This window comes from Cyprinus carpio, chromosome A19, assembly GCF_018340385.1.
Source record: "Cyprinus carpio isolate SPL01 chromosome A19, ASM1834038v1, whole genome shotgun sequence".
Classification (NCBI taxonomy): Eukaryota; Metazoa; Chordata; class Actinopteri; order Cypriniformes; family Cyprinidae; genus Cyprinus; species Cyprinus carpio.
Genome location: NC_056590.1, coordinates 6,814,216 through 6,836,721, shown reverse-complemented (window position 1 = coordinate 6,836,721; position 22,506 = coordinate 6,814,216). Strand labels below are relative to the sequence as shown.

Below are 22,506 nucleotides of genomic sequence, written 5' to 3'. Positions count from 1 at the left end.
ATTGCAGGTAAATTTCACAATTAATTACATTTAATGTGAAATTTTGAAGCTAGAATAGTATTTTCTTGTAAAACACACTCCAATAATCTTTATGTCCATCTCTCTTGTCTCTGTTTCAGTATTAATGATAATGAGTCTGCGGCTGAGATGCTGATAGAAACTTTAGGTCCAGCGATTGTAAACGCCACAGACTCACAGACCAGGTGAAAATCCTCATGGATCAGATGTTTCAGACCAACACTACAATTTCTTGTTGAGTTGATGTGTTTCCTGTGCCCTGCAGAACGCCGCTTCATGCCGCTGCATACACCGATCACGTGGAGTGTCTGCAGCTGCTGCTGGGTCACAACGCTCAGGTCAACGCCATCGACATGCTGGGAAAAACAGCACTCATGATGGCCGCTGAGAACGGACAAACTAACGCCGTCGGTGAGAAAAGACGCTGCTCTCTCAACATACAGCAGAAGCAGATTTCTGCCATACAAAATGCTAACAGGGATCAGACAGCAGAACAATTACAAAGTAACAAATGCTTGAAATTAGAAAATAGTTATTAATGTGTTTTTAATGTGTTAACTTTTTTTATTATTTTAGTTTTAGTAATTGTGTTATTTGTTGCTATTTTTATTAGTTTTGTTTTTTAGATTTCTATTCATTTTTAATTTATTTTTAGTTCAGTTTTCATTTTGGTAATTTTATGTGCTTTTGTAATTTTTATTAGTTTTTTTCACATTTATATTTAGCTTTTTTATTTTAGTTTTAGTAATTTTATATGCTTTTGTCATATTAATTATTTTTTTCTTTAATATTTCTATTTAGCTTTATTTTTATTTTACTTTTAGTTTCAGTAATTTTATGTGCTTTTGTCATTTTTATTAGTTTGTTTTTAATGTGTTAACTTTTTTTATTATTTTAGTTTTAGTAATAGTATGTGTTATTTGTTGCTATTTTATTAGTTTTGTTTTTTAGATTTCTATTCATTTTTAATTTTTTTTAGTTCAGTTTACATTTTGGTAATTTTATGTGCTTTTGTTATTTTTATTAGTTTTTTTCACATTTATATTTAGCTTTTTTTTTCATTTTAGTTTTAGTAATTTTATGTGCTTTTGTCATATTTTTTTTCTTTAATATTTCTATTTAGCTTTATTTTTATTTCAGTTTGTTTTAGTAATTTTGTGCTTTTGTCATTTTTATTAGTTATTTATATTTCTAATTAGCTTTATTTTTAAGATTTAATTCTAGTTATTTTACAGCTTGTCATTTTTCTTAGTTTTTGATTTCTGTTTATCTTTTTTTATTTCATTTAAGGTTTCAGTTTTAGTGTATTATATTTAGTTTCAGTTTTATATTTTATTTTACTTCAGCTTTATTTCAATTACACAAAATTATTTTAAATAGTTTTCATAGTAAACAACAACAACACTGGTAGACACCATTCAATGTAGGGACTTCTTTGCTGTGGCTCAAGGTGGCGCTAGAGTTTCCTTCATATGTCTGTGTCATTACACCAGATGTGTTGTTATTGTTATGTGTATGTAATCATGTCAGATCTGATATCAGTGTGAGGTGTTGATTGTGTTTGTGCAGAGGTGCTGGTGAGCAGCGCTAAAGCTGATTTGACATTACAGGACGCTCACAGAAACACAGCACTGCATCTGGCCTGCAGTAAGGTACCAAACACACACACACACACACTGATTTACATCAAAGATGACAGTCTGCTGTAGATCAGACAAACTACAGAAACTCAAAAAACAAGCATAGAAAGAGAACTCAATTCCTCCTGCTGCTCGTGTATAAAAAATCCTCAGTCTCAGTGATAAACCTGTAGTCCAAAGCTCTCAGAGCCAAATATAAATTACAAATCTTCACAGATTTTATATATATTTTCATGTATTCATATATTATATGAATCTCAGCATTAGGGATAGGCAATATCTTATTGTTTGTGATATACCAGTAAAAACTCGGCCTGCGATAACAGTGATAAAACCTAGGGTTCATCTTAATTAGCTCCCTTGTTCAGTAGTTAGGGCACTGATCAGGGAGTAGACCATTTTAGGGCTGTCTCAATTCTGAAATCCTTCCAGTGCACTGGAACATTCGCTCCCTGAAAAATCCCACAATGCACCACAAAAACAAGGTAGCATCGATGCTCTCTATGCTCCCTTACCGGAAATTATGTCACATTTCTGAAGCGTTAAACATAAACCATAAGCATCAGTAGAAACATGTGAGTTATTGTCAATAAATCTCAATAAATACCAGAAAATATTGTGTTATAGTTTAAAGTCCATATCACCCATCCCTACTCAGCATCTCTTTGACAGTCTTGTGTGCACTAGTATTTCCTTCAGGAAAGGTAAAGTTTTCATTGTGTGTTGTAGGGACATGAAACCAGTGCCTTGTTAATCCTTGAGAAGGTGACGGACAGAAACCTCATCAACTGCACAAACGCAGCGCTGCAGACGTAAGTCCCGTACCTGCTCTTGTGTTTGTTGTCCTCCTCGTCATCTCAGGATTATAGAGAGCTGCTTCTCTGTGTCGTGTCTCAGGCCGCTGCACGTCGCTGCTGGTAACGGACTGACGGTGGTCGTACAGGAGCTGCTGGGTAAAGGAGCCAGTGTCCTCGCCGTGGATGAGAACGGTGAGCGTTTAAAATCTATATAGATCTATACCTATATATTACACTATACAATAACATCAAGAGTGTGAAACACACACATACACAGAGAACTATATATGAAACTTTGGTAACACTTCATAATAAGGTTTCCTTTGTTAACATTAACTATAATTGTTAACATGAACAATATTTATATAGCATTTATTAATCTTAGTTAATATAAAGTTTAAAATGTACTAGCACATTATTAGTTAAAACTTAAAGTTGTATCTGCTAACAGGTGATGTACTGTGAACTAACATGAACATTTTTATTAACTAACATTGACAAAGATTAATTAATATTAAATGCTGTAAAAAAATATATTGTTCATCGTTATTTTGTTAATGCAACTATTGTTAACAATTGAGACCTTGTTGTGAAGTGTTACCAAAACTTTTAATGACCTATAAGCATTTTTAAAATGATTTTAATGATCCATAAGCATTTGTAAAATAATAATACATAACTATAATACCAGTACAGTGCATATTAACTTATCATATGTACTGATTTGTCATTCTAACTGATGGAAACTGAGCAAGAGGAGTATCAGTTTTAAAAGTTTTTTTATATTATGACACCATCTGGTGGACAACCTTAGTATTATCTGACAGCTGAAATGTCTGATAGATTTTAATTTGTTGTCACTCCCCTGAGCATTGAAAATTCGCAAATTAGCATCCCCAATGTCTTGAGATCATATTGACAAAGTTTGGTGGCAATCAGATAAAAACTCTAGGAGGAGTATCGCAAATTCCACAGCCTGTTCTTTTCACACAACCCTGAATAGCCGACTTCCTGTTGTGTGGAGTGCTGACTGACAGCACGAAAGTTGTTTGGCCTGATGAGATCTATACGTCTATGAATTTTGGTGACTGTAGGTCAAACGGTGTGTGGTTCAGAGCTTGTTGAAAATGGCCTTATTAAAAGATGACTCACCCATGTCAATCTCTGTCTGGTCCTGATGGACGCAGATTCCAACATGTGTGTCAATTTTCAAGAGTTTTTGAGCATGTTAAGGCCCCCAAAATGCCCCGGAAGTTTAAACAAAATCATTTGCGAGTTCCAAAGAAAAACAATAGGGCCATTCATACTTTGTGTAAAATATAAAATCTTATTTTGATTTAATATTTCTAAGTAATATATTTTGTTGTATACTTATTTTCTCCATTTCAGGTATATTATCACCACATTTAACATTCTATATTTTAAAATTAAAATGACCAAATGTGTATTATAAATACTGTAAATACTCAACTAGCTTTGACTCAGTTTCTCTAGTTATTTCCAGTCTATAAACAAGTGTTGTTTGTTTGTTTGTTTGTTTGTTATTAGCGAGTTATTGAAGCATTGATTTAACTGATTCAATAAAAACACTGAATCGTTTACAAATAAAACAAAGAATGTGAACTAAATGATTTAGTTGTTTGACACCTAAACATTAAATTGAATAAACTGTGTTTGCCAGGTTACACTCCAGCTTTGGCTTGTGCTCCGAACAAAGACGTGGCCGACTGTTTGGCGCTGATACTCTCCTCCATGATGCCCATCTCTCCCAGCAGCACCCGCACCATGTCGAGTCTCACCTTTACCACCATCAACCACTACTCCAGTCCATCCAAGACTGTGACCTTTGACCCATTACCGGTGCTGCGCTCCGAGCATGTCTCCTACTGCAAGTTCAACAGCCTGGGCCGCGAGGACGGCCTCATCATCCCAGATGATGAACTCAATGATTCAGACTCAGAAACATACTAAAACACACCCCTGTCCCGCCCCTCAGTGTCTTAACCTAATGCCTCATTGGCTGAAAGGTCACTATATGCTAATTAGGGTCGTCCCTTTATGACTGGTGTGGCAGAACTCTCAGGAGAAAGTGGAAAACAGGAAGAGAAGTGCCACAGAAAGGGCCCACACTACAGTCTAGTTTGTTTCAGTATCAACCAGTTTTAACCCTCAAGCATCTCTACTAATTATTTACAGCCATGTTCATTTTATTTTCTTTTATGAGAAGAAATCATCTCATATTGGCAGCTGTGGGACTGTAATTCTCAGCATTTATGTAAAACGCGAGGAGGTGAAACTAAAGACGTCAGGGACCAAGAGCTGCAGACTTAACTTTTATCCCCGTTTGTGCATGAAGATTTAAATTAGGTTTGCATCATCATGGATTATTTTTTATGAAAAAAAAAAAAAATGAAGAGCAAAAAAGCCTTGCAGGGTTCAAACTGAGTACTTATTCCTCTGCTGTTGTGAGGAATTCTAGCGTTCTTCCTGCTGTGTGTGTGAGTGATTGTGAATTTGAATGGTGTTTCTGTGATTATTTTATATTATATTTTAGAGTTCTAAGACAATTAAAAGATCAGGTGTGTTAACTTGACCTTTTGGTATATTGTTAATAATTATTAATAATTCTAGATAATAAATAATTTTCCCATAAGATTCCACAGAGTCTTTATTTATTACAGAAAACTGGCATATATTTAACAAACTATGGAAAATATGGAGTCCGGGATGGGCCAAGTTTGTATATTATATTATATTATATTATATTTTAAAATAATATATAAGAACATAAATTAATTTAACTTAAGATCATTTTAAATATAGCACGAGAGGTTTTAATGTTTATTTTTGGAGCTTTACTTTCATTACATGCGTTTTCAAATAGAAGAGCGTGACTATTCTTAACACTTAAAATCATATAGGATTGGAACAATTTTTATTAAAATGACAGAAATTTCCACTTTCGTTTTTGGGTGAACAAATGCATTTCTTTTAGGTTTAATGATCTCATTTCTAATGCAGTACAATCAGTGTCCTATAAAAACCAGAGTAAGAACCATGTATATTTTAGACATTGTCCTTCTCATAGTGTCTCCCATACAGCACTGCGGTTACAAGCCCAGCGCTCATTCCGGTTCGGCTCATGTAAAACCCATTTCCACCTTCCCAACCGGAATGATCCGGAACATCCAGAGTCATCCCGCTACCCAGAATCCCCGGGAACACGTGAGTCGTCGTGAAGGTCCCCGCGAGCCTGAAGTCGACCAGCGTCTGAGCGTGTTCGGTTTCTCCACCGCAGCTGTTGTGATGCTCACCTGTGCACCTCACCAGAGCACAAATCTCCAGGTAAAATGTCCCATGCACCACATGGAGGCCATTGAAGACGCCTAGAGCGTAAAACTCACGCGCATCTGATCTCCGGAACAGCAGGTGGCAGCAAACTGAACCACTACAAATGCTGATGTTCCCTTCAGTGCCTTGCAAAGGCACCAGAGTGAAATTATCATACATCATGATGGAGTTAAAGGTTGTAGATGACGTTCCTTCTGCATATTCTGAGTCTTTCTGGCAGTACTTTCCATCATGATTTGAATTAAAACTACTTGTAGGCCAAACATGCATCTTTTCTGGTTCTTTTGAATTTTGATATCCAGAAAATGGCACCAGTTTAAGCCTGTCGTCCCCAATAAATGACGGATCCAAAACTGGCACTCTACGCACTAGCAATTTCCCAGAATTCCCCTCGGTGTCATGATGAATGAGTGAATCCCACGGCGTGAAGATGCCGCTGCCGGTTATGCCGTACTCTGCGGCTCGGACGTTGGCGGCCAGCAGCGTGATGCCCGTCGCGTGCGAGAACGAGCGCTGAAACTGAACGGCGGCCATCAGGGGGAGCTGGTTCATCCACGCGGTCGGATACACGATCTGCCGGATGCCCATTTCCTTTACCAGAGTCACCGCTGGGTCACGGAACAGGATGTCGAAGCACGTAAACACCCCAAATCTGCCTGCGAACGGTGTGGTAAACGTGACGTACTCACACTCTGGCGGAGCATCAAACGCAGCCTCAAAGTACAAGTTCTGCTTGTGATATCGGGCCACGATGATGCCCTGATCGCTGAACACCACGTTGGTGTTGAACTGGTACTGACTGTCTTCAGGACAGCGAGGGTCTGAGGTTCGGTTGCAGCTCTGACGGGACGGCATGTTGGCCACCAGGAAGAGACTATTGTTACGAGCCATACAGCTGAGACTGTGGAGGACCTGAGAAAGAAACAATCATATATAGCTGTAAAAAAAATTCTATAAATATATATGGTAAAAAACGGTAATATACCAACCTATTGAAGTACTGAAATCTGTTTTGTACCTTTTTAATACACTGATTACCACCAAATGCAGGTGGTGATGAGAAAGTCACATGATGAACCAAAGAACAAGCAGCTTTTAATTAATAACGTATATAGAAGGTGCACAGTGTCTTTCACACAAACACTAACACTATCATGGTAAAAATAATGCAATAAACATTAATTTAACAACATTAACAACCCAATATACAAAACTGATAAGAAAAAAACTAAGAAACTTAGTTATTTAAAAAAAAAAAAAAAAACGTCAAATTTAAAATGCAAAGCAAGGAATTCTGGAAATGTCAATTTACGGTTATTCACTGTAAATTATATGCTCTTTTTCACTTCCAAAAACGGTATACTACCATAAAATTACATGTAATGTCCAATACAGTTTTTCACTGTAAAAAGTAGGAGAATTTACCACTAAGCATTTAAAAGGTTTTTTTTTTTACAGCATTTTTACAGTCTTTTACTGTTAAATTCATGGTCATTTTTCTACAGTTATATGTATATATGTATATATATATTAATTTACAATATATATATATATATATATATATTATATATTAATTTACAATATATATATATATAATACAATAGTATAATATATTAAATATTATACTAATATTTTTTTTGAGAATTTATTCACTAAAATAAATAAAATCATTTGTAGGAATTCATTTACAGTAATTATTTTACTTACATTTGTTATGTGGGAACTGTTAACCATTAAATATAATTAAAGGTGTCATAAGTTATTAATTAATAATATTTTATTACAGTTTATTTTTTTTTTTTAGTTTATATTTTTTAATTTATTAAAAAAAAAATTAATTAAATGTTGTAAATTAAATTAAATAACATTATTAAAAATGTATAATATAAACCTTTTAAATGACAAAATTAAAAAGAGCAGAACAAACTGATTGTGAACGGTTTCTAAAATTGGTACTCATGTCAAATGAGAACTAAAAATTGGCTTTAAATATGAGTTTTGTACCTCAGTGTCTGGAAATCTGAGTGGATCAGCACATGGACTCCATGTGACCTTCTGAGGGTCAGGAACTGTCTCCAGATAACCAGCGATTGAAGCTCTGGTGAAGTTGAACCCATGGATGGCATCTTCTGGAAACACTATGATCTGAGCACCCTGTGCAAGAAATAAAATACACTTTGAAGTTTATACAGATACAAGTTCGGCGTATCAGGATCTTAATTTATTCTCTTAGGTCCTACAGTACATTGTGTAATCTTAAACAGAAATTCACTTCTATTTTATAGGAAATAAATGATGGCAGAAGGGTTTTGACTTTTCTATTTTATAGGAAATAAATGATGGCAGAAGGGTTTTGACTTTACTCAACATTTTGCTAAAAACATGCTCAATAACAGCACCAGAAATGTTAATGAATTAAAAAAAACGTGTATATTATAGATGTATATATATATATTATATATTTTTATGATTTAATATGTTTATGTAAACACTGAACAAGGCCAGTATTATGAGCTCTATATCACTCTAAGTATAATAATGTAATTATGCAAAATTCACATATTTTAATGTTTAAATGGATAAATTGGTAAAGTCACAATTTTAATGCTATTAAGTGTTCTAAAAGATCTGTTTTGGGGGTTTTGTGTGTGTTTGTGTTATGATGGCACAATAAATCATTAATATTCTGAACGCAGTAATATGCTCCAGTAGTAATGCAAATTCCTGCATTGATTTTGTTTGTTAGTTTGTCTGTGTACCTGCTGTGCTGCCAGTGCTGTCTGCTCTTCAAACACACGCAGGTTCTGCTTCATGTGCTCCAGAGCGGATCTCCGGTCCAGCGGGACTCTTGGGTTCGGGTTCAGCAGCACACGGTGCTCGTACACCGCCGCCACATAGGACGGATGATCGGCGGCGAGGATGAGCTGCAGGCCGCTCAAACAGAGCACCAACCTGTCCAACATGCGCGCCATGATGAGGAGAAACACTGACTCATGTGGGTCAGTCTGCATAAAAGTGAGTCCAAAAGTTCATGTCAATGATTGCAATCATTACAAAATCTGTCATGGTTTCAAGAAGTGTCGTTGTCCTGGTTAAATAAACATGAGGTGAGTTAGTAAACATGGTAAACGTCTATAATTTTCTAAAGTCAAAAACATGTTGCTCCCAGGTTCTGCTTCTCTCTTAAGATAAAGTAGCCTACTAGGGGTGTCCCCGACTAAGTCAAAGTCGAGTCAGAATTTTCGAATCTTGCCGATATTCGACTGATACTCGAATCATATGTTTGGGGGCGGGGCAAAATAGACTACATTACCAAGAGTCAAGTCAGACATTCGACAGTCATAATTACATTAACACACATGAAAAAATGTGTAACGGATGCCTCGCAGATACAAACGGGGTAAATAATGTTTTATGTTTAACATCAGCAAAGCCCTATAGAATTTACAACATTTTTTACAACATTTTCTACGCATTTTCTAGTTAATGTTTTGTTGGGTGTGATGATAATATTGTAACGTTATGTATATGACAGTTATTAATGTTCTCCATTTCTGTTTTGAGCTGCGCGCTAAAGATGACCAGTAGAATGAAGCAGCAGGTTTTTAATCAATGGCATTTAACTCATCATTTATCTCATATAGAATACGCCTTGTTATTTATACAACATAGCGTTAATATTAAGACTTGTGGGCTATCTGCACAAAATGCCCCAAATGCACTCCTTTTGTGGACGCGTTCTTCACGCAACAAGGTGCAGAAACAACACAGCAACTAAATTCACAGCGTTTTATTATTATAATAGTAGTGTTCTCATTATAATGTTATGTATATGACAGTCCCAGTCATAGTTATTAATATTCTGTATTGTTGTTTGTCCTGCCCGTGCTGAAGAGATAATCACCGTACAGTGAAGCGCTTTACTGAAGCGCAACTCAACCAAATGCATCATATACGAGATAAATAATACATACACGATATATAGGCTAAACCGGCTGAAATTTTTTGAAATCACTTGTACTCTACCTGATCAAAAAAATCCAGTCTTTCATTCTGTGTCAATCTGAGTCTTGTTAAAGTATTAAATCCCTTCCACCAAAATGCTCCTCTGTCGGATTATGGAAATCGAAACTTAAATCTATAAGGGTGGTTGGATTTATAAATGGATTTATTAAGATTCTTATTTACAGCGTTAAATCAGACATTTGAGCACCCCCATATATAGACAAAATGGCATGATCATAACTCCCCTTGAATATTCGACTGTGAGATTGTAAGTCGAATCAGGCTCCTCCTATCCAAGCATCGAATCTTCGATTATTCGGGGTCACCCTCTTTTAAGGTCAGAATATTTTCCTCTCAAAATATTTGAATCAGGGCTCTCAAGTTTAGTCAAAAGTTTAGAGTTAGGGGAGGAGCCACTCAAATAATCCAATTAATAAATAGTCCAATTCTCTCAAGTTTTGAGAGACCAATGGTAGTATGAAGGTGTTTTGCAGCCAGAACGAACTTTTCCGGAAATTTTGCTTTGGCAAACCATTTTTGAACTCCCAAAACGAACTTAATTTTAGACGGATTTAGTTGGAAATTATTATTCGATTTCGCTTAAAGTAAAGGTGTTCCTTGGGTTCTCGTGGCTCAATGGTAGAGCATTGCATTAGCAGCACAAAAGGTTATGGGTTCGATTCCCGTGGTAGTTGCATTAGCAGAATGTGAGGTTATGGTTTTTATTTTCTGTTTGTGACAATGGCTGTCTTTGAACCTCTCTCACTATACGATATAGGAGCCATGATCACAGAAATCACCACGATTGTTTGATCAGTCTCAGGCTTAAGACTAAAGAGATGGTCGTAGACTTCAGAAGGCCCAGGCCTCACCCGCAATCCATCTACATAGAGAGGGTCAGGTCTTACAAGTACCTGAGGCTGCCGCTGGACAGAAAACACAAATGCCATCTATAGAAAAGGACAAAGCAGGCTCTATTTTCTGAGGAGGCTGAGGTCCTTCAACATCTGCCAGTAACTTCTACTCCGTGGTAAGCTGGGGCTGCTTTTCCAAAAAGAGGGACACCATGCGGCTTGAGTGGCTGGTGAGGAAGGCTGGCTCTCTCAGAGAGGAGGACCTTGAACAAATTTCTGGTCATTGTGGATAATCGTCAACACCTTCTTCAGGCAGAGGAGCCTGTTCAGTGGCAGACTGCGGTCACTTACCTGTTCCACAAACAGCTTGAGGAGATCATTTGTCCCCAGGCCATACGCTTGTACAATGCCTTCAATAGAAGGAGAGGTGGAGAGACTTTTCAGGAACGCTGATTACTGGCTATATTACCCTTCTGGCACAGCTTCCCATGCTCAGTTAATTTGCAGTTTATTTGAAATGTAATGCACCTTATGTATGTTTATATCTTTCTTTTTGATATTTGCATATATATTTATATTTATATAATCTCCATTTCTTTTGATTTACTTATTTTTCTAATATTTCAACTGTCTATGTCTTGTATTGTTGTATTGTATTGTATAGCTAGGATACTGGATGCCTAAATTTCCCTCTTGGATCAATTAAGTATTCAGCAGCAGGTGTTGATTTTTTGACTGTGTCAATAATAATTTAGCACAAATCTGGCAAAAATCCAAAAATCAGCTCTCATTATCTTTGATCACAAACAAGTGATTTCGTTCAGGAATCGTAAAATCAAAATGCGTTGAAATGAAAAATTGAAGGGGTTACCTATAGCATTCATCGGATCTTGACTCGCTCTTCCATCTTATACTCCGTGTGCGCGCGCATCGAACGTGCTTACAGTGGGATCACGTAATTTACCCGGAAACAACCACATTCTAATTTCTGATTGGCTGGCAGGTGGCATTTAACTCTGTGTAGCACGAGACAGCTGTGAAATCATCAGTATGCCTGCGCTTCGTCTATTAATTGTATATAGCAGGACAAGTTATCAATTACATCTCAGCGTGATAAATGCAAGGTGTGGTATGTGAACTGGTTGAAATGCGCGTGAGACTGGAGAGTATTTGCATGCATTTGTAAAAAATATTTATAATAAACAAAAGCGCATTGTTAATGCACTTCCAGGTGACATTACGTCACTCGTAAACCGCGATTGTATTGGTTGATATGAGCACCATCTACATACGCATAGACAAAACATGCAGCCTTTTTTAAATATATATTTTACGTTAGCACTTTCCTCTCAATATATTTGCATGCATAAACAAAACTGCATTGTTTTTTTTTATTGAATGCTTCACAAACAAATTTATAGATAAAACAAGACTTACAAATAAATACGATACGATCAAACATGTAAACTGGTTATAGAAGATACATTACAGGGTTAGTGTATCTTTTCAGTTAGCTTTAACTTATCAGCAAATATAATTGTATAATTACACTTTTTTGTTATCAGTACAAGAGAGTCAATAAACATAAAAAATCACTTATAAACATAAAAAATACTGTATAAAAGCATTAGATTTACTATAAAATTATCAAATTATTTTTAATTCATGATATATTAAAATATGTTTGCAGGTTATATCTAAATTGTGTCCAGATTTCGGTTGAAAATACCTATCTAGATAAATCTTCCCCACAAAAATAATAATATTTGTTTCTAGCATGAGCTCAACAAAATGAAGAGCTTGTAATTGTAAGAAATGTTATTTTCAAATCTTGTTAGATATGCAAAAACTAAAAGTTTTTTTCCATATAAAATTTAAAAGGAAAGGTCTCTTTGGAGCCAAAGGTTAAAGATGCTTTGGGTTTTTCGACCCTGCCAGAAAAAATGTAGCTGTTGTCTAACTGCTAAATTTTTTGTTAAACAAATACCCAGATACTTTACAGTCTCTTTTACTGAGATACCATTGATTGAAAGTCATAATTTTTTTTACGGAGCATCATTTTCTCACACTTGGACAGAAGCACATGAAAACTGCTCAATTACATTTATAGCTTTGGATAACTGACCTTTATTTAAAAAAAAAAGAAAAAAAAAGAGTAGTGTCTTCAGCCGACTGGGAGACTTTAATTTCTCTATCAAAGATGGATATACCTTTTAAGCTTGTTCATGGATAATACTTAATAACAGTTATGTAACTAAAATGAATAAATAAATAAATAATATTAAAGGTGAAACTGGACAGCTCTGTCTGACACCATGTTTAATAAAAATTATCTTCGAAGTATTAAAACCAATTAAGATGAAGCTGCTAATATCTTTCAATAACATTAACAAAAAAGTCACCAAAACCAAATAACTTGAGAGTTTGCAAAAGAAATCCATGCTCAAGGGAGTCAATAGCTTTGTTAAAATCTAGGAAAAGAATCAGAGCTTTAGAATGTATAAAATCTGCATATAGTTTACAAGATCTAAAATACGTTGTATATTGCTAATGATGTGCCTATACCTTTTATAAAACCAGATTGTGTCTCAACAACCAACTGGTTAAGTTGGTTAACTGGCTAACCTTTAATCTATTAGCAAATACCAAGGCTAAAATTTTATAATCGATATTCAGGAATGTAATTGGATGCCAGTTATTAAAAGTGTGATTGATGTTTTTGTTCATTTCAGATTAATAAATTCATTCTACATACAAAGCTATGGATGTTTACTTAATTCACAAAAATGAAAGTCAGCAGATAACCCATCACTGCCTAGAGATTCTGAATGAAGAGATATTCAGACTTCCTCAGTAGTCAAATTAGCATCACAGAAAGCTTTCAATAACTGGTACATGAGATTGAACCTTCTCAATAAAATTATTGCAATTGTGTTTATCAAACACAAATGTGTAAATGTTTGTTTAAAAAGCTGTGACTTAGGATCTGTGCACTTGACACCATTGATATTGGGAGCAGTTAAAGAATTTCTATTCGCAGTTCCTTTTCTCTAATGCAAAAAATAATAATAATAGCTAGAATTCACTTCGTTTTACATATTTTCAGCTCTAGACCTAAGGAAGTTAAATTTTGGTCTTATGTATGTAATATCTGTAGAGCTTGATTAATTTGTAGATACAATTCTGTTGGTTGAAGTGAGCTCCATCCACTGTACACAGGGAGCTCTTCTGGTTGACTTAATACCATAGACATATAAATACATACTGCCTCTTTTTTTGGAGATCATTTACATTAGCACTTTCCTCTTAATAAATTTGCATGCATTTGTATTAAAAATCTGCATAATAAACAAAAGCAGATTATTATTTTTTATCATGCATCAAAAAATAAACAGAACAGTTAGAACCTCTACAGGAAGAAAATGACATCAAATCTGCATGTAAAGTTTCACAAACAAAATTAAACACAAAATAAATAAGTAATGAAATAAATATAATAGAAATTAATATAAAAGAATAAAAAAGATAACATTAAACTAATACAGAGGAAAACCTTATCATAATATTTCAAAAATGTCACTTTTCTTCAATTTCACTTAAGAACTTAAAAAATAGTGGGCTGCAAATTATAGAATTAAAAAACTTTTTTGTTAAATATACTAATTCCTAATTCTCCTAAAGGTCAGATCAGGTTATTCTGTACCACTGTAAAATTAAATGACATTTTAGTCATGTTGAGTAAGAACTGCTTTGAGCACTGCATTATGTTCTTTAAAGGTTATGGGACAATTATGAACAGACAAGTTTGTTCATAAGACAAAAAAATAAATAAAAAATTACCAGATTTATCAAAAACTTAAAATAAATCCTATTATATTCCTACTAAATCATGTAGAGAGAGAGAGAGAGAGAGAGAGAGAGAGAGAGAGAGAGAGAGAGAGAAACATCTAACCATAAATATACTTGATGGAAGTGGTCCTGATTGAACTTAATCATTACATCTAAATTTGTCCATAAAAAGGTTTTAAGGAGAACCTGCTGATGAAATTTAGACAACGCAACTCAAAATAGCACATTGTTGTTAATGGACTTCCAGGTAACATTGCATCACTCACTCGATTCTTTTGGTTGACGTGAGCTCCATCTGCACAGGCATGTTCTTCATACTTCATACCATAGCCATATAAATACATACCTACAGGCACTTTTTTTGTATTTTTTTTTGTTTGAATGAGCTTTTTCTGAAGAGTCTAGAATAGGATCATTGTTGCATTGTTTAATATGTTTCTGGCATTTTGTATGTTTGGCAACAATACTTTCAACCCTAACTGATGCTGTGTGTGTGTGTGTGTGTCTGTGCCTGTGTCTGTCTGTGTTTTTTATCTAACAATTGCATAGAACAAACCTGACTGCTAAAAATCACTATTACTCTGTAAGTAGTTACTATTAATCACTGTTCTATTAAGATCATTGACTCATTAGCAGACCTGCATTGTTGCATCCTATCCAAGTAATTAGATAAACTACTTAACAATCAGAGAGAAGTCAAAACTGAGCCCACAGTTGTTTTAAAAGAATTAATGAACAACCAAAGAACAACATGACTCTGTGTGTTGGCCTTCAAAGATGTTATGGGTATCATCATTCACCTGATATGCAAACTTTCTTCCTTCTATTAGATTTTACTTTAACATAGATCGTCCAGATTAACAACCAAATTATGACTAACCTGGAAATCTAGAAAGTAAATATGTATTGTATTGCTGGCTGAAACGCCAAATTGATGTGAAAGACCACCATTTCATCACATCAAATCCTACTGTTTAGATGCATAAATAAAAATTACTGTTGCTTTTAAAATAATCTGACAATTTATTCAAGTGTGATTCAGAAATGAAAGTTCTGTCATCATTTTTTTCAACCTCATGTTTTTCCAGAGCTGTATGACTTACTTTTTCTGTGGAACACAAAACAATGGGGGCATGGGGGTGAGTAAATGATGACAGAATTTTCATTTTTGGGTGAACTATCCCTTTAAGGAGAAGAGACTATACAAATAATAATAATAAACAATGAATTCACTTCCATCCTGCATTTATATCACAGTCTCCACCTCTTGCAAGGGTGTTGATTTAATGTATAATATTCAAATAAAAGCCAAAGCTCACCTCTGGCATTCACACATCCATCTACAGAATCGACAGACAGAGAACGATCAACCATCGCAAACGGTAAATATGACCATTTTATTATATATATATATATATATTTATATTATATAATATATATTATATATATTATATATAATATATATATATATATATATATATATATATATGAAAAAAGAAACCATATAATGTGAAAAAGACCATATAATTTACAGTGAATATCCGTAAATTGACATTTCCAGAATTCCTTGCTTTGCATTTTAAATTTGATGTTTTTTTTTTTTGTTGAAATAACTATGTTTCTTCTTAGATTTTTTCTTATCAGTTTTATATATTAGGGTTGTGTGTGAACCTAATGTTGTTAAATGAGTGTGTATTGCATTATTTCAGTTTCATGTTTGTTACCATGATGGTGTTAGTGTTTGTGTAAATGACAGTGTGCACTTGCTTTATATGTTATTAATTAAAAGCTGCTTGTTCTTTGGTTCATCATGTGACTTTCTCATCACCACCTGCATTTGGTGGTTATCAGTATATTAAAAAGGTACAAAACAGATTTCAGTACTTCAATAGGTTGGTATATTAACATTATATCAGTTAATAAAATGATATTTTTTAACTGTAAATTTAAGTTAAAACCGTAAAACCTCAAATGTTGCTACCATATTTTTTACGGTAAAATTCCGGCAACCACAGCTGCAGTTTTTTTGACCATATATTTTACATAATTTTTTTTTTACAGCTCTATATATATATATATATATATATATATGTATATATATATATATATATATATATATATATATAAATATATATGCATATATATATATATATATATATATAAATATATATGCATATATTAATTTGATGTTTTTTTTTTGTTATTTTTTATTTTTTTAGATTTTGTATTTTAAAACATTTATATTAAATATGAAATATTATAATTTATTGTAATATTACAATTTTATTTCATTGTTTGTCACATCTAAATAGCGAAAGACCTGAATATGGCTTCTAAAACTCCAGTACTACTACTGCTAGTGGCTGTAATGGTTGCAAGGTATGGCCTTACCAGCGGCACAGACAGCACCACAACCAGCGGCACAATCAACAGCACAACCATCACCACAACCAACGGCACAATCAACAGCACAACCATCACCACAACCAACGGCACAATCAGCGGCACAAACAGCACCACAACCAGCGGCACAACCAGCGGCGCAATCAACAGCACAACCAGCGGCGCAATCACAGCACAAACAGCACCACAGCCAACTGCACAACCTACAGCACCAAATCTACTTATGATTCTTTTTGAAGTATTTGTTTTAGTTGTTGTGATTGTGGTTCTGATTTGAATTATCATCTCCACTGCGGCTCTCAAACTCTTTCTCATGATCTTAAAATTGGTTCTCTCAGTTTGTCAACCAGCTAAACCTACAGATTTGTAATGGATACGTTATCTTTTTTTTAGTAAGCATTTTGATTGTTGCAATGTTAAAATTATTTAGTTTTACATTCTTATGGTTTAATTCATTATTAGCTTTTCATTAAACTGATAAACCCCCTGCAGTTCCTTCACAAACCCCATGGGAAACCTTGACGTAATTAAATGTTAAATGCATTTAATACTGTTAATAACAACAAATGGAATATTTTTTTTCTTTGTATTTTTATATCAGTAAGGTACGATAGTCCTATATAAATCAGTGATAAACGAGTTAGCTCAAAAGTAATCAAAAAGTAGTTTGAATACATTACCTAAAATATGTAATGTGCTTGCATATGTAAAATATGTAATGTGCATACATAGCCTATGTAAAATATGTAATGTGCATACATAGCCTATGTAAAATATGTAATGCAATTGATTACATAACTAATTACAATTTTTGGCATGTAATTTGGAATCAGTATCAGACTACTTTTTTTTAGTAATCTGCCCAGCTCTGTGTGTCAGCTTTTTTTTTTTTTTTTTTTTTTTCAATAAATATTATAAATGAATTAAATAAATGCAACTGCACAACTTTATCTCTGTGTCGGATTTAAAATGGACAGAATGCTAGATCTGACAAGCCATAACTGATGAAATTCCAGTCAAATTTAGCACTGCAAACATCAATGACGGCTTTAACTTGTCAATTCTGGCAAATGTAAATGGGCCTCTGCAGAGGCAACCACGTTGTACATTAAAATATTTGTGCCCTATCATACACCCGGCGCAATGCGACGCAAGGCGCAGCGCAAGTGTGCTAGTTTCAGTCCAGCGCCACGTCGTTTAATTAGCAAATGCATTAGCGTCCATTTGTGCGCCCATGGGCGTGCTGGTCTAAAAAAGAGGTGTGTTCAGGTGTGTTCTGGCGCATTGCTATTTTTAGGAGCTGAAAATAGACTGCGCCATAGACCAACTCAAACCTGGTCTAAAGTCTGGTGCAATGTTTTTTCTTTGTTATTTAAAGAGCGTGTTAGTATAGGCGGGTCCACAACGCGCGTACACGCTGCTTATTAAACACAGGGACGCACAGCTCCACACAAACATGCCAAATATTAAAAATAAAAGGATTGCAATGCATAAGATTTTTTTGTAGGCTAATTATAAAAATGCCTACATGTCATAATGGATAGTCATCGCATGTATCAGAATTAGGCTATCTATTTGCTCGCACACGAGCAGCATCGTTTCATCTCAGAGACGCGTTCTGTCTTTGCGCTTGTCAAATTCCGCCTTGTAAATAGCAAATCCATCCTGGCACGAGCGCAACTGGCTCTTAAGCTTTCCTTACAAAAAGGAAATTAATCTTATGTATAAGCTTCAGTGTAAATATTGCGTCAAAATCAAATTAATTTGAGCACGATTTAAACCCGGATGATTGTAACCACTCTAAGCTCATCTGCCTCGGGAAAGCTAGCGTGTCTCCGACACAGTGATAACACTCGTTGTCTTCTCTAGTGCAGCTCAACCAGGTCTCGTCTCGTCCCATTCGTCGATATTTGTGATATCACAAATCCCGGAAAATTGTTGTAGTCCAAACGAGTCGTTCGTTGTAGTTTTTGGATTTTTGTTTATTTTTTTTTGTTTATTTAAATTTTTAATTTTGATTTGTGCTTTGTGATTTTTTAGTTTTTTTTTATTTTTTAACAGCAAGATTACAGACTAACTAAAGTAGAAAAAGTGAAAAACCATAAAAGGACCCCTTTAAAAAGTTAGCCATCTAATTTGTTTTCTTCTAGACTGGTCATAACTGTTTAAAGTCAGTTCCAAAAAATTTAAATTGGCCTAATTTTAATCAGAAAAGTGAGACTGATTATCTCTTGGCTAACTGTTAGTTGGTCAAACTAGCTCTTTAGACACAGTCTTGTTTATGCATCTGGCCCCTGGACAATTTAACTGATGCCACCTCGTAAAATATGTACGAATTGCCGTGAGATCGGGCTGGATTCTCTGAAGTCAACATATGTGACACACAGATGGGCTGGATGCAGAAATCCAAACTTGATTCCAGGAATCCCCTGTAGCTGCAGACGTACATCCCCAAATGTCATGCGGGCACAAGCTACCTTAGAAGTGAAGTCTAAGTCTGTCTGCTTATCACCGAATGTAAAAACAGTCCGAGTGCTGGTGCAGCTTGGCAATGATGGCATGTGGCTGCTCATGTGGTTTAGATTTAGGCTGCAATGAACGATGAGATGTGTCCAAAATGATATCTTTATCGAGGTGAAGTGCATCCCTGAGTAGCTTGGAGAGTACTGGTGGCAGGTGTATCCTCAGGCCACGATTATGATATAATTTTGGCGTGACTTTAATTCAAGGCCCTCACATTTATCTTCCAACCTCGGAGAGAGAAAGTCCACTTTCTCTTGAATCATGGTGACATCGTCAGAGCAGGTCGATAATTATTGTTCCATTCCTTGATTGTATTTTTCAGAGCCGTCATTTCAGTCTGCATTGTGACCATAATGTTAGTAAGCTCCGCTTTCACAGCTTGCAGCTAAAACTGTCAATGGTCAATAGATAATCACCCAGTACACTTTGCAATTCGGAGTGTATTAGCTCTGCAATCTAATTGTGTAGTAACAATAAAAGTTTAGATTTAAGAGCTGCATTGTCGGTTGATGTCTCCGTTTGCATGTCTGGGCTCTCTGAGGACCGAAGAGTCACAGTGAAAAAGAGCAAGCCGCTGATAAGAAAATGACGCATTAGCAGCTTTGCTGGATTTGTTCTTCATATTTCAGTGCGAAAAGCAGATATTTTGAATCAAAATAAGATAAACAACACATATAAACTGGATGGTGGGAGAAAAAAAAAATAGATAACAAGATTGAAGTATTAAGCCACAGAGCATTAGATTAGATTTGATTTGATTAAATTCATATTAATTGTTATTGTGGAGAGTACAAGTACAGAGTCATTGAAATGCAGTTAGCATCTAACAGAAATGCAATTAGCAATATGTTTGTAAATAAATATAATATATAAATATATACATGTATAAGTGTGTGTGTGTATACAATAAGATTTTTATGGAACGCAAAGTTTGAGGTACAGAAGCAGAGACCATCTCAATGGAAGTGGTTGTAAATACAAGGTGCAAAAGAGAGAGGTATAAACAAAATAGATGCATTATACGGAAGAAGTACAGTGATACAGTGAAAAGAGAATTATGAGAAAAAATGCAAAGGAATGTGCAAAACAGGAGACATAATAATAAGCATTGTAAAAGTGCAGTGGGGACAGGTTTTTTATTTTTTTTTAGAACACACACACTTTCACTTTTCACACACACACACACACACACACACACACACACACACACACACACACACACATATATGTGTGTGTGTGAAAAGTGAAAGTGTGTGTGTGTGTGTTCTAAAAAAAAAAACCTGCATTTACAATGCTTATTATTATGCCTCCTGTTTTGCACATTCCTTTGCATTTTTCCTCATAATTCCCTTTTCACTGTACACCATACATATATGTATATCATATTCAGTATTTCTTTACTTATTCTGTAAAGAAATAAAACTACCATCTATAAAAAAAATATACAAAACTACCATCTATAAAAAATAAACAATATGAGAGATGTGGAAAAAAGGAAAAACTTTACCCATATATATAAATATATATATATATATATATATATATATATATATATATATATATATATATATATATATATATATATATAGTATTGATCAACAGTTAGCATCTAGTGCATGTGAAACTTGATCTAATTAGAACAACTAATGTAGTCACCAGCTGGAGTGCCCTTGATCCATCCCAGACTACTGCCACTCCATCAAGGACTTCATTCCCATAATCCTCTTCCGGCTCTCATCAGCACTCATTTTTTGCACCTGTCTTAGCTCAGAGTTAATTGTTAGATACAAGCCCGGTTCTCTCTGTCATTCTTGTCTTATGTCTTGTCCAAATACCCACACTTGCAGTCTGGACCAATTGAAAGTGCATTCGTGCGACTGGAAGTAAGTGCGCAAGACTGTCCCAGATCTTAAAAACACCAAAGCGCAGTGCCCTTAATGCACACTAAATCCACACTATCTTGAATACCGCTCCGGAGCGCTATTCGAGTCTAGTGTATTCCATCATGCATCATGTTCTGGAAATAAATCGTGAGACTTTATGCCGAGATCTCGGAAGAGGTCACGGAAACCTTTCCAATGGAATTTAAATACTAATATAATAATTAGATATTACATATAATTTGGTAGAAAAATAGTGTTTTTATATGTTATTTATTTATTTTGTCAACATTTGCAACTGCTTTTTATCACTGTTGCAATCACACAATTGTACGATAGAGCCTATTTACACTAAGTGCAAATAGCAGTTTTTTTTAGTGATTATGCTATTTACACTAAGTGAAAATAGCAGTTTTTTTTAGTGATTATGCTATTTACACTAAGTGCAAATAGTAGATGTTAATGTTATAACAGGGTAGTCTGCTAATTACTTATTTCAAATAGTGGCAATTATCTGCACCTCAGCATTGTAATACATTATAAAACAGTATGCAGTAATAACTTATTGATTTATTTAAAATAAATATTGATTTAATTCAAATATATTTATGGCCACCTTATTGGGACAAAAGCCCTAGACCTACCCTAACCCTACCGATACTTTATTTTCAACTTTTTGATTATTTTTACTTTAAAAATAATGCTTTTCTGAGGTGTGGGGATAATGGAATTTGAAAAAAAAGTTCGCCATAAGGCAGATTCGAACCCGGGTCGATCGCGTCAAAAGGAGCATTACACACGCTTTATCATCTACGTCACTGACTCTGACAATTGGTGACCGTCTTTTGTAATGTTGATTAGCCATTCGATTATAGTCACACGTTGGTGGATGTAGCTGGTGTCTCTGCCAACAAGGCGACATAATTGCACTTAGTGTAAATAGACACTCCGATTTTATTATTATTTTTATTATTTTAATATATCATACTTTATATATACTTTAAATTGTATAATTTGATATGCAATGTATAGGTAAAATTAAAAATGTTCAAATTAAATTCCTTACACAAGCTACTACACAAAACATTCAGATATAAGCCTTTACAGTCACATTTGATCATTTTAATGCATCCTTGCTATATTAAAGTATTAATGTCTTTCAAAATTGAAAAATATCTTCTTCATT

General features: G+C 34.6%; 2 protein-coding genes across 2 annotated transcripts in view; one reads left to right on the top strand and one right to left on the bottom strand.

Moving 5' to 3' along the window:
• LOC109080418 (serine/threonine-protein phosphatase 6 regulatory ankyrin repeat subunit A-like) overlaps positions 1-5,110 on the top strand; it is a 30,321-nt gene extending 25,211 nt beyond the window's left edge. Inside the window, exons 24-29 of the mRNA XM_042775913.1 lie at positions 120-203; positions 284-429; positions 1,588-1,670; positions 2,388-2,470; positions 2,556-2,647; positions 4,137-5,110. Of these exons, the coding sequence (XP_042631847.1) occupies positions 120-203; positions 284-429; positions 1,588-1,670; positions 2,388-2,470; positions 2,556-2,647; positions 4,137-4,426 (778 nt within the window). The 3' untranslated portion in view covers positions 4,427-5,110. The remainder of the gene's footprint in view (positions 1-119; positions 204-283; positions 430-1,587; positions 1,671-2,387; positions 2,471-2,555; positions 2,648-4,136) is intronic.
• A 263-nt stretch (positions 5,111-5,373) lies between these two features.
• Positions 5,374-11,666, bottom strand: btd (biotinidase). Its single transcript, XM_019095489.2, has 4 exons — positions 11,537-11,666; positions 8,566-8,811; positions 7,811-7,960; positions 5,374-6,718 (listed from the first exon to the last, which is right to left on the bottom strand). The coding sequence occupies exons 2-4, from the start codon at positions 8,776-8,778 to the stop codon at positions 5,522-5,524; spliced, it is 1,560 nt and encodes a 519-aa protein (XP_018951034.1). The 5' UTR covers positions 8,779-8,811; positions 11,537-11,666; the 3' UTR covers positions 5,374-5,521.
• Positions 11,667-22,506: the final 10,840 nt, after the last annotated feature.